Source organism: Mirounga leonina, unplaced genomic scaffold, assembly GCF_011800145.1.
Source record: "Mirounga leonina isolate KUSES-001 unplaced genomic scaffold, KU_Mleo_1.0 Mir_97, whole genome shotgun sequence".
In the NCBI taxonomy this organism is placed as follows: Eukaryota; Metazoa; Chordata; class Mammalia; order Carnivora; family Phocidae; genus Mirounga; species Mirounga leonina.
This window is the reverse complement of record NW_023270889.1, coordinates 5889939-5902243: the sequence shown is the minus strand read 5'-3', so window position 1 is coordinate 5902243 and position 12305 is coordinate 5889939. Positions and strand designations below refer to the sequence as shown.

Genomic DNA, 12305 nt, shown 5'->3' with positions numbered 1-12305 from the left:
CCCCTCCTGCTATCTTCTTCTTTTTTTTTTTTTTTAACATATAATGTATTATTTGTTTCCGAGGTACGGGTCTGTGATTCATCAGTCTTACACAGTTCACAGCGCTTACCAGAGCAGATACCCTCCCCAATGTCCATCACCCAGTATGGCTAACATTCTTTATTAGAATACTGATTCCTTTTGAGAAAGGGCCGCATCTTATTCATCTTTGGTAAATTCCCCACAATGCCTAGCACAATATTTGGCCTAATGCAGCCTTTCACCAAATATTTGCTACATCGACTTAAGAATTAACACCCAGTATAGCTAGAATCCCCCTGAGTAAGAGATAGGTCATGCAGAATTGATTATTATTTTTAACCTGGTTTATAATTCATCAACCACCCATGAATAATATGCTGACTATATGTGTCCTAAGTCATTCATGTAGAGGAAAAATGGCAACTTCTTGTTTGATTTGGCTTTTTGTTTTTTTCTTTTAGCTGTTGGAGATCTTGAGCATGATTTACCATCACATGCCAGTCCTCAGGCAAAAGGAAGAAAGTTTTCAGTTTATGCTGGAAGCCGTCTCTCAGATCGCCAGCTTTCACATGGATGCAGTTGTTGCCAACCTTTTACAGAAGCCTCTGCCCTTTGACAGGTAGATTCTAACTGAGCCAGTCCATTCTCCTAGGAAAGGCTAATCTGCATTGAGGAAGAATTAGTGGTTTGAGAGAAAGAAAGCAAAAACAAAGGTTGAGAACATCTCACCTAAATAATAATTTCAAAAATGGTGTTTGAATCACAAGGGACGTTTCTCCAAGTGTTTTTCATATACATATCCTCATTAAATGAGATTTTAAAAAAATATATATATATATCATAGGAATAAATGAGTATTAGAAAAATGAGTATTTCTCCTCTTTCTGGTTGCCTAGAATACACCTATGGGAGAGGTTTCTGCCTTAATGGACATCAACAAACCTAAGTCACCCACGTCCAGAATGCTGGACTGTTAAATCACACATCCTTCTTATTTCCAGGCATGTTAGCATCTCTATCTGTCCTTGAAATTTTGATTAGTCATAATGTTGTTTTAGAGGGGAACAGATGAAAACGCTCATAATCCAAAGAGTTGTTTCTTATCAGCTTCCTGCCTTACCACTCTAGGGACACAAAGACATTGTGGAAAGCTCTGGCTGAGAACATAGCCTCCAGTAGTAAGCTCTTGAGAGCCTTAACAGACAAACTTGAGAATGAATTAGAAGACGACCTAGCCGGGATGGAGGCGATTTCAGTGAGTTGGACAACCCATCACATGCCTGGAATAGCGTCCCACTACGTGGTCTGTCCCCAGCTGGAACTTGGTGATGTAGCCTTAATCATACTTCTTCCCCTCTCGTACTCTGATTTTAAATCAACTCCAGCTTAGATTCGACAAATACGGTGGCAATTTTGTCTGCGGCTGTCGCTTTTAGAACCAAATTTCTCATCATCTCAAAGAAAATCCGTGTATCTGTATTTCCAAATGTGTCTTCAAGAGATCCAAAAGCACCCTTTTGAAAGACGTCAGCGCTGGAAGAGATTTCATGTAACCTGACTGGTCCCCCCTGGAATTTGCTCTGTTTTGCTTTGTTTTTACCATGAGTGTGGTCACCTTGGAAAGCAATCCTCTGGGGAGAAAAGCAAACTTGAAGATGAGGCCCGGGGGATGTCCTGGGAGGAAAGGGGCCTGCTTGACCGTGGGGCCCTCTCTCCCCTCAGGTGGCCTGTGCTATGTATGAAGTGGTATCAACAGGCACCCCCATCACCGCCTTGTACCCGGAGGTGTTCGCTCTACTCCTGAAGCTGGTCAGCTGCACACTGGGCCAGAAAATGCCCACTTCCCCCTGGAGCCACAGACGGCGAGTAATGCAGCAGGGAGAACGGCAGCAGACCGCAGACCCCTGCAGGTACATGGCCAGGCAGGAGGGCCCTCCCCAGCTGTCGGGATCCCAGACGCTAGACGAGGGGCCATGGCAGCCAAGGCCTATGCCTTCCGCTGCGGCCTCCACTACCCAGGAGCAAACAAGGCTCCGCTGACCTTGAGCCCTTGGTACTCTTCTTCCCTGAGCCGGGCCCCAGGGTCTCTGCCCAGAACGGCCCCAGAACAACAAACAGCTGCTCTGTGTGCTTCCACAGAGCTCTGTTTCATTTGTTTTCTCTCACTGAGACCCTTCAAGGAAGGCTGGAATTCTGTGATATCCAAGGCCACCAAGGAAAGAAGAAAAATAAAAATCGACACCATATTTTATCAAACTGAAGACGTCACCCATTGAAGGAAGCAAAATTATTTTGTGTAGTATTGAAAAAGAAAGAAAGAATCCCAACTAAGCCATGAATCAATGCTTTCTTATACTTTCAAATGTTTGCTATATATTTATTCAAAGAACTCTTTTAAAATGATTAGGTATAGATTTTTATCCTCTATCACAAGGCTCTGTTTCCTTGTCCTTTTGCATAACTTTTTATTCCGGTGTCAAATCAATCTTTCGAAAGACCTTCTAAGCAGCATTTAGGCCCAACACATGTAGTTCCATTAATATATGTCACTTCACTAAAATGACAGCAGGATCAAGGGCCCTGCCTCCATCCACGCACATACCCGGGCCTGCACCCGCCCTCCTGACTCCAGCACGACCACTGTCTGGCCAACCGTCGTGACACATCATCCACTGTGAGACGCGTCCTGGTTCCGGAGGGCTGTTTGAGAATAAGCAAAAGAGAGGAGTTTGCACGTTCCATCCTTTGGGCTTTATTTTCTCCTGAGAGGTTGATGAAGTTTTGTGGCATTTTACTTACTGGTTCAGATAATCTCCGTGTCCCCTCTGACCCCAAATTAAAGTGTAAGATCAGGCAGTCGGTTTTTCCCCTTGCACGGTGTCCCTTCATCCAGGAGTGAGGGAGCCTTGTGGGGAACAGACAGAGTGAACTTGGGGATTCACAATTCCCTGCGTGGGGTTGGCTTACTTCTGTGATGCCGACTGTCTCCTTCAGGCTCTCGACGGTGACTCTGAAGTGTGTGCAAGCCCAAGCCATGAAAGAAGGCCTTGCCAAGGAATCTGATGAGGGGGACAACTTGTGGACCCTCCTCAGCAGTCCCAGTACCCACCATGTAGGAGTATGTGCACTGGCCAGGTAATGGGCGGGCCTTCTAGAACTGGACACAAAGGAGAAAACTAAAAATCGAGTAAAAATGCAATGTAGACAGCTTCACTGGGAGCAGTGGACTCACTAAGGACTTATAGTCCAGGAGGAAAAACAAGGAAGAAAGAGCAGAGGGACGTGGGAAGAGATGGTGGGAGCAGCCCAGATCCCACCACTCCCCCAAAACATAGTGATGCAGTGAACAGTGGTAGGAAAACTGCACCTAGATTGGGCACTTGGATAAGCTATTTCCAAGTTGAAGCATTAGTGCTCTTCCGTCGAACATCCCCTTTTAGATCATTTATTTTCCTGAGAGAGAAATAGACCAAAGTGTCCTCCACAGTTTAGAAAGAACAAAGTCTCTGCTACAACTGGAGCCTTGCGTTTTCTAGGAGCACTGTGAGGCAACGTGGCATCATACTGGACATCATGGAGCAACTCTTCTCATCTCTCACCTCCTCCTCGGAGAACTACCGGGTCACCGGCACAGCTTTCTTCTCTGAGGCAAGAGAAAGCAGCCACGTCACTGCTCAGCAGGCTCTCTGGGTCCCCTTGGGGGCGTTTCTCTCAGGGTCAAGAGTTCAGTGGGAGCTGGCCCTTTGGGGGAGCTTGGGGTGTGGAGAGCCCCAGCCACTGCCAGAAATATGGTACCCGAGCAGGGAATGAGAGAGGGAAAAAAAGAACCCACCCCCAACCTCTTCCTTCGCTCCAGTCTGCAGAAACCAACCCTCCCAGGACAGAGAAGCCTGGAGAATAACTACGACAGGGACAAAATAAAAAGTAATCAATGGTATATTATTGTCACCTCACACCCTGGCACAAAGGTTGTCCCAGCCGACCCAGGGAAGGAACATTGTCAGTAACTCCTGTTTTCCCATTTTTCCATTTCGATTAGAAAACCTCTTCTTAACTAGGTCTCGTGGTTCTTGTCATCGTGTAACCTTGACCTGGGGGCTGCTCGTATCTAGAGATTAGTTTCTGCAACACTTGCTGATTCACCCCAGGGCTTCCTCCTCCTCTTCATGAGTGGCTGGACCCTACACTTTCATTGTATCTATGATGCACTCGTCACTGTCCTGGAGGGAGGCCACTCCCTTCACTAAAGGGGCGAAGTGGTTGTTTTCAGCTCGTGAAGGAGCCAATCCTTTGGAAGCATGGGAATCTACGGGAAGTGCTGATCCTCATGGATCAGAGTGCCTGGGACTCCAATGTGACGTTGAGGCAAATGGCCATCCGAGGACTTGGTAATACAGCTTATGGAGCCCCTCACAAGGTAAAAGGAGTATGGGGCGGGGAGACATGCAAGTAGAATTGAAAATAATGATTTACTAACCCACACCTCGTGGTTGCATAGTAATTAAGTAAAAATCCAAATAAATTGTTACAGTGGTATCTCTCGGGTTGAAGAAACTGTGACCCTAACAGAATTCTAATTTCCTTGCTGGGAGTCCCCTACCCTCCGCCACCTGCACGTAGAACAGTTTTCGAGATTAAGAGACCTTATTTCAAAATAGGTGAAGAAGCATAAGCAGATAATATTAGAATCTGTCATCAGAGGCCTGTATCACCTGGCCCGCACCGAAGTCGTCTGTGAAAGCTTGAAGGCTCTAAAAAAGATCCTGGAACTGCTCACAGACAGAGATGTGAGCTTCTACTTCAAAGAGATAGTGCTGCAAACAAGAACCTTCTTTGAAGACGTAAGTGAGCCTGTTCAGGAATCTTCCCTCCCCAAAAGTGAACGAACAGAGAGAGATTCAGGTAGTTCTTGTAGCAAGCAACGTCGCTGTCCCATCTCTCTTCCTTGGCCTTCCCATTGTGCATTCCCAGCACAGAGATCATTGGTACAGTCCCCGTGCAGGCTGCTGGCTTCCTGGCTCTCCCTCTGCCTGAGGGGACCCCTGAGGGGACTCTCTGGCTGAGGAATCATGATCGATCTGAGCAGGGCGGGGTGGGGGTGGGGGGGAGGAGTGCAGACATGTTGGGGGAGAACCCTAGAACAACAAGAAATGTAAGTTTGCAAATAAACTCCTCAGCTTCCTCCTCTGTCAGAAGGATTGAGCCCACTTGCCCATAAGGGAAATACACTCCTTAATAATGCCTTTTGGTAGCTTTCCTCTCTTCCCTGTCTCATTCCCACAAATTATGACAGTACTCAACAGAGAGCAAGGGCCCAAATAAAGGTCTTCTCACCTCCAATACTCTTCTCCACGTCCAAGATGCAAAGGTTCAAAATGCTTGCGTGGTTCATTTAATCTAGGAGTCAGGAGACACCACAGCCGGAGGGCCAAATGCTGCCCAGAGCATCTTTTCGTCAATGAAGTTTCATTGGCATACATCCATGCTCATCAGTTACATATTGTCTATGGTTGCTTCCACACTTCATCTGCAGAATTGATTAGTTGTTACAGAAACCATATGGCCTCCGAAGTCTAAATTATTTACTGTCTGGCCTTTCACAGAAAAAGCTTCTGTAAAACCCCCAATCTAGTCAATAGCCTAGAAATCAATTCAAAAAAAGATCAGTCAGTGACCCCAGGCAAAGGACGGCCATTTTCCTTTGTACCTCCTGGAAAACTAGATTTTATTATTTATTTTGGTTTATTCATTGTCATCAGAGTAAAAATCTATTTCCCCTCCAACTTACATACATTTTTGTGATCGAGACCTCTTTCCTCATGTTGTGTTGTCAGAGGAGATGGAAAACTGCTGGTTTCCTCCTCTTAAACATTAAGGCTTGATTAAATTACCTTTCTACCTTCCAGTCTCCAGACTGAAAAGTCTTCATTTCCTCCATTATTCATCATAAACCTAATTTTTCAGCTCTTTAAATATTTTACAAGCCAGCAACTCTGTTGTGTCTCTAGATGTGGCCTGCAAAGTACTGAAGACAACCTAAAGAAAAATTCCCTCTCAGGTCTGATTTTTTCCTGTTTATCCACTCCAATTTTTTTTTTTAAATCTTGCCCTTTCTTCCTGACTCCTTGGCAATTTGTTAACAACATAGGCCTCTAGATTTTAGTCTGCAATATATGCCCACAGTCGATAATTCTCCAGTTGTGTATTTTTCGGTTTCCGTTATTTCCTTGCTAGCCTAATCCCGGCCTTCGAAAGCAGCTTTCTGCTTGTGTCCAGCTACTTTCTCCAATATATCAACATTCCTTTTAATTCTCATCTTGTCCTCAAAACTGCTTACTTGGCTCCCACTCAATATAGTATCTTCTGTAAAATAACAAAGATGTTCCTTTTTTTATTACACAGATGATTGATGACAATCTTTGACAGCAAAGGGCTGAAGTCACCCCTACAGCACCCCACCTGTTTATTAGCTTCCCCGGGGTTGTCGTGGATCCAGTGATGATAGTTCTCTTGGATCTGAGCCTCCAATAATCACCTATGAGTTTTGTGGTCAAGATAATGTTTCTCGGGGCGCCTGGGTGGCTCAGTCGGTTAAGCGACTGCCTTCGGCTCAGGTCATGATCCTGGAGTCCTAGGATCAAGTCCCGCATCGGGCTCCCTGCTCGGCAGGGAGTCTGCTTCTCCCTCTGACCCTCCCCCCTCTCATGCTCTCCCTCTCTCATTCTCTCTCTCAAATAAATAAATAAAATCTTTAAAAAAAAAAAAAGATAATGTTTCTCAGTCTTATGCGGAAGGAAAAAATTCTAAAGTCTTGCTGGGTTGTTAGGTTAGAACCTTCTCACCCCCAATAAGTATCAGTTCCATCGTTTTTGTATAAAAGTGAAGTCTGGATAAAGAAAAAAACTTAGGACTTAGTAATGACATGCTACTCATTCTCTGCTACTGCTCTCTTCCCACAAGTAAATTGAACTATACTTTATGAAACTTAGCCCCAATAGTTTTCTATAGATTAAGCATACAATTCTGTCATCTCCAAGTTTCTTTCCTCCTCCCTTTCTTTCAATATTTAAGCACTTTCTTGGAATTCTCAAAACATGGTGACACTCCAACGAAATGGTAGAACAGAAAATATGGTGGCCACCATACGCACCGCGCCCTGTTCACTCCTGCCCCTGCACCAACCCCGAGCAATCACCTTACTCTGTGTGACTCCATTTTCTCAACTCGAAACAAGGACACTAAACTCTAGTATCTCAGCACCCACAACAGGTTTGCTGCTTTTTTTCTGCTTTTTCCTATCATTCCTTGACCTATCATTAGGTCCTATCGTTTGATTTCAGAAAATTTAGAAGATTTTGAAAAAAGTAAATACCTTTCTACCTTTTTGGTGTTTTGTAATTGGTCTGTTTTCTTTTTCTAAAAAGAGACCTTTTGGGGTGCCTGTGGGTGGCTCAGTCGGTTAAGCATCTGCCTTCAGCTCAGGTCATGATCCCGGGGTCCTGGGATTGAGCCCCGAGTCGGGGTCTCTGTTCAGCGGGAAGCCTGCTTCTCCTTCTGCCTCCCTCTTTCTCTCTCTCCCTCTCTCTCTGTCATATAAATAAATAAATAAATCTTTTTTAAAAAATAAAATAAAAAGAGACCTTTTAGGCCACCTGGCTGGCTCAGTCAGCAGAGCATGCAACTCTTGATCTCAGAGTTGTAAGTTCAAGCCCCACGTTGGGTGTGGAGATTACTTAAAAATAAAATCTTTTATAAATAAATAAATAGGGGTGCCTGAGTGGTTCAGTTGGTTAAGCGTCTGACTCTTGGCTCAGGTCATGACCTCAGGGTTGTGAGATTGAGCCCCACATTGGGTTCCATGCTCAGCAGGGATTCTCCTTGAGATTCACTCCCTATCCCTCTCCCTACTCCTCTACCCTTTCCCCGCTCACCCTCACTCATGCTCTCTCTCACAAATAAGTAAATAAATAATCTTTTAAATAAATAGACCTTTTAAAAATATATCCTGACCTCATTCCTAGTACATTTAAACATTTCTACTTCCATTTCTATGATATGAGGTCATGTCTCATGTATTCATTTAACTTTTCTGGCCTTGTCCCAACCAGCCATCTTTATATTTTCTGGAAGATCTTTATTAACTTCCTTTTCTGTGGCTTTTTTGTTTATGTGCCCATTTCTGACACATTCTACCTTGCCATCAAAATTAATACTACTCTCTCTTCTTTTCCTCATATTCATGGGGATGCTTTTCATTGGCCCTTGCTTATTGCTAATCCAAAATAATATTCTGCGACTCAGGACGACTTTTCTCTTCATCCCTCTGCCTTTATATGGGTATTCTAAACCAGTTTGCTAGACCTGGGAGGGAAAAAAAGAAAGAAAAACCTCCAGAAAATCCAGTGTTCGTTAGAACTCTGATCAGTATCAGCAAAGTATCTGGGATAACAGGAGGCCATCTTTCTCCACCACCTCACCCTTTGGTTCTTAAAATCATTATCTACCATGCTGGACAACAAGCAAGGAGGTTCCAAAATTTCACATATGCAAGCGTAGGGCTAGGCACTTGTTTGTATATTCTCTGTCTCCGAGACCCAGAGCCCAAACTTCTGAGCTGCCTTTAATCCCATTGGAAAGTATTTGGGATCTTAGAGAAGAGTTTCGGGCCTTGGGCAATTTAGATTAGAAGCCCCAGAATTCTAGGTTAGTGATGCCATCAGGCTAATTTGTATAAAATACACAATGAGCAGGAACCCTCCCTGGCCTCTTGCCCCCGGTACGCCCTGTTTACCATTCCTGTGGTCTGTTTCCCCAGTAGCTACTCAATGATAGAAATCAAGTCTCCAGCTCTAGAGCATCACTTAAACCCAGACCCGTGGCCATTCAAACTCACAGAGTGTGAGTACAGAGCTGCCAGGAATGGAAGGGCGTTCTTGGCGCACAGAGGGGTTGTGACAAGAGCACACCGGCGACCGTGTTGCAGCCTCCCTCTGCTGACATGGGGCGGCCAGGGTGGGGGTGGGTGCCGGCCGGGAGTGGCCCGTGAGGGCGACTCACCCATGACATGCGTCTGTCACCACAGGAGCAGGATGATGTGAGACTGACTGCCATCTTCTTATTTGAGAATCTGGCATCCCTAACAGGAAGAAGGTGGAAGATTTTTTTTGCGGAGGAAATAAAAAAGAGCATGATTTCATTCCTTCTCCACCTCTGGGATCCCAATCCCAAGATCAGAGCAGTAAGTGGCCTTTGTACAGACATCCGCACCTCCTCCTCCCCCACGGCCGGCACGTGCCAGTAACTCTGGTCTAGCTGGTCCAGAAGCTGGATCTGAGGCCACCTCTCTCAACCGAACCTGAAAACTGCTTCTTCAACCCTAGGTTCTTTCTTGCCTGCTCTCTCTGTCTGAGATTGCTCTTCCGTCTTTGAAACTGGGAAGGTACCAGCACTGACTTTAAGCCCCTCACATCGCTGGTGTCCACTGCCCCACTCCCAGCACTAGGCAGCATCCTTCCCTTCCAGAAAGAGATCCAGCATTATAGACGGTGATTGAAACACTCTGTTTCTTAGGCTTGCCGTGATGTCCTGATCATCTGCATCCCTTTCCTGGGCCTTCAGGAACTCTATGGGGTGTTAGATCATCTCCTTGATGGTCAGGATCTACCAAGGGCCAGGGATTTCTACAGGCAGTTCTGTGTGAAACTGGTGAGTGTGTCGTAAACGCTGCCTGCAAACGCTGCACAGCCCAGAGTCCAGGCAGATCCCAGAAAGGCAGACAACACAGCAAGGGATCTGTGGCCACAGTCAGAACTGGTTTGGAAGGATCTCAACGATTCTTGGTATCTGGCCCCATTACCTTCCGCTCTTTCCCAGTCCTGACTGGGCTATGTTCTTCGAGATTCCTGAAACACACCAGTTGATTAGTCCCGCAAGGCCCAGTACTTTTCTGATTAAATTCAGGTTTGAAATAACCATAAGACATCTTCCAGTAGAATGATTAATGGCGGTGTGAGTGTTCGTGGCCTTTAGTTTCCTTTTGTAGGACCTACCGGATGCCAAATTTCATAGTGGATCACTTCCCAGTTGTCCTCTTTGTAATATCCATCTCTTTTAGGCAAAGAAAAACCAGGAAATCCTGTGGATCCTCCACACACACTCGTTCCCCTTCTTCAGCAGCACCTGGGAGATGATCCGGAGTGCTGCCACCAAACTCACAGGTGAGAGCACATTCGCACTCCCTACTCAGATGATCTGCTCCTTGCCATCTAGTCTTGCTTCAACGGGAAGCTACTCCACCATGAACACGGGTATGACTGGGATGACAGCAACAACAGCAACAACAAAATGCCAGAAAGGAATTCGTTCTGCATCTTGGAATATCTTCCCTCAAAGGAACCTGTTCCCTTTTGCAGATGAAAACTTGTAACATCTTCTGACTTCCCAAAACCCCCGCTCCTCCCATTAGACCCTCCCCCCTCATGTCTCTTCTGGTTCCTAGTCGTCGCTCCTTCTTTTGCCCAAGTCTTTGCCCAAGCCTGCTGCCTTGCCTAAATGCTTCCTTTGCATCCTCCCTTAACATAAGCCATAGTAAACCTTTCAAGCTGGGTTGAAGCTGAGAGCTTTAGCAGCTACATAATACAAGTGGAAAGCGTGTCAGTGAGGAGACCAGCCGATCTTGGCTCTGCTATTTGATTCTGGACAATTCACTTAACTTCTCTGTGTTACCTCTTTGTCTGATCTATGAAATAAAAGAGGAATGTAAGTGAATCCCTGAGGATCCTTCAATTATGAAATTCTAAATTTTATCATGACGCCTATTCTAACTAATCCAGCCCACCATGAACAGGCCTACTCTCTTGGCCACCTTTAAGACTGAGTTAAAAGCTAAGGATTTCTTATTGGATCAAATGAATGATCCCTCCAGCTACACTGTAAACTTTCTGAAGACAAGGATCCTATCTGGCACATGTTTGAAACCCTGACAATAACTGGCACCCCCTGGGAGGACACTTCGTGATCTTTCCCAAGTACATGTTGGGTGAGGGACCACTTCCAGACATGGTACTCAAAACCCAAGAGACATCACCCTGGCATCATCCTGGGGTCACAAAAAGAATCAGATAATTTGCTCATTCACTAGCCAGACCACTTAACTTCTGACCAGGTGCAGAGTCTGACCTGACATGCTTTTCATGGCCTCTTCCTCTATAATGAAATTAGTATCTGTTTCCCCTGTTGATTTTAGATGCCATTGTTCTCAACTTGACCAGCCAATATGTGCAGTTATTAGACAAAGAACAACTGACCACACGTGAGTACCAACCCTAGTTTCTGCTCAGCATATTGTTAAAGACATATCTTTCAGAAAGAAAAGCTAATGCTGCACCAAGTTCCCTGTTATCCTAGAAACTGAAAACCCTAGTACCTCATGATTGTCTCTAATGCTCCCTAGAAACTGGAATTTCTCCTGAGTATAAAGCAACCCCCCGCTCCAGCCCTTTGCAGGCATCATTCCCCACAGACTGTTATTTTCTGATTGTCTATAAACCTACTGATTACAAGGTCAGGATCTTCTCTTCCCCTATTTCAGTGTTAAAATAGATTCTCAGCTTGCAGATCCAAATCCTACCCACTGGGATAGAACATAAGCATGGGACCCCCAGCTCCACATAGAGCTGACCCTCAACGTAGAGCCTCAAGCTGCGGCATAGCTTGAGCCTTGGCTTTCTTCAATCACTGAACCTTGCTTTTCTTCCTGTTTCAGGGCTCCAAGCACTTCGGCAAGACCCCTGCATCAGTGTCCAGAGAGCAGCCGAAGCTGCCTTGCAGACCCTCCTGAGAAGGTGTAAAGACCTAAATGTCCTTCTGTAAACCATCAGGAAATAAACTGCTAGGCTTTTTCTACAACTGACTCCTGTCTTCATCCTCACAACCTACAAACGTACAGCATCTTGAGGAAAGAGATGGTGTATTCCTTACCCTCCAGGGTCTCCCTGCCGACTTCCATTAGTAAAAAGTAAATCCCACAAATTCACTTGAGCGATAACCTGTGATTTGAGTGGTGCTGGCCACTCAAGAGCACATTCGCACTCCCTACTCAGGGAGTAGGTAACCTTTGCGCAGGTTACCCCTCTATCTTGGGAAGCTTATGTCCCAACAGATCCCAAAAAATGACAGAACCTGAAACAAGTCTGCTGCCATTAAGAGGACCGCTGTTATTTCCACACATAGCCCTGTCCTTTATTATCGCTGCCCACCTTGAATTACAACCCACACTCTTTACT

General features: G+C 45.4%; 1 protein-coding gene across 1 annotated transcript in view; it reads left to right on the top strand.

Moving 5' to 3' along the window:
* The window catches only part of LOC118006511 (maestro heat-like repeat-containing protein family member 2B), a 63457-nt gene extending 51565 nt beyond the window's left edge, over positions 1 to 11892 (top strand). Inside the window, exons 31-42 of the mRNA XM_034999194.1 lie at positions 483 to 640; positions 1150 to 1276; positions 1744 to 1931; positions 3016 to 3156; positions 3558 to 3669; positions 4292 to 4438; positions 4680 to 4862; positions 9104 to 9259; positions 9592 to 9726; positions 10136 to 10238; positions 11267 to 11332; positions 11786 to 11892. Coding sequence (XP_034855085.1) covers positions 483 to 640; positions 1150 to 1276; positions 1744 to 1931; positions 3016 to 3156; positions 3558 to 3669; positions 4292 to 4438; positions 4680 to 4862; positions 9104 to 9259; positions 9592 to 9726; positions 10136 to 10238; positions 11267 to 11332; positions 11786 to 11892 — 1623 coding nt within the window. The remainder of the gene's footprint in view (positions 1 to 482; positions 641 to 1149; positions 1277 to 1743; positions 1932 to 3015; positions 3157 to 3557; positions 3670 to 4291; positions 4439 to 4679; positions 4863 to 9103; positions 9260 to 9591; positions 9727 to 10135; positions 10239 to 11266; positions 11333 to 11785) is intronic.
* Positions 11893 to 12305: the final 413 nt, after the last annotated feature.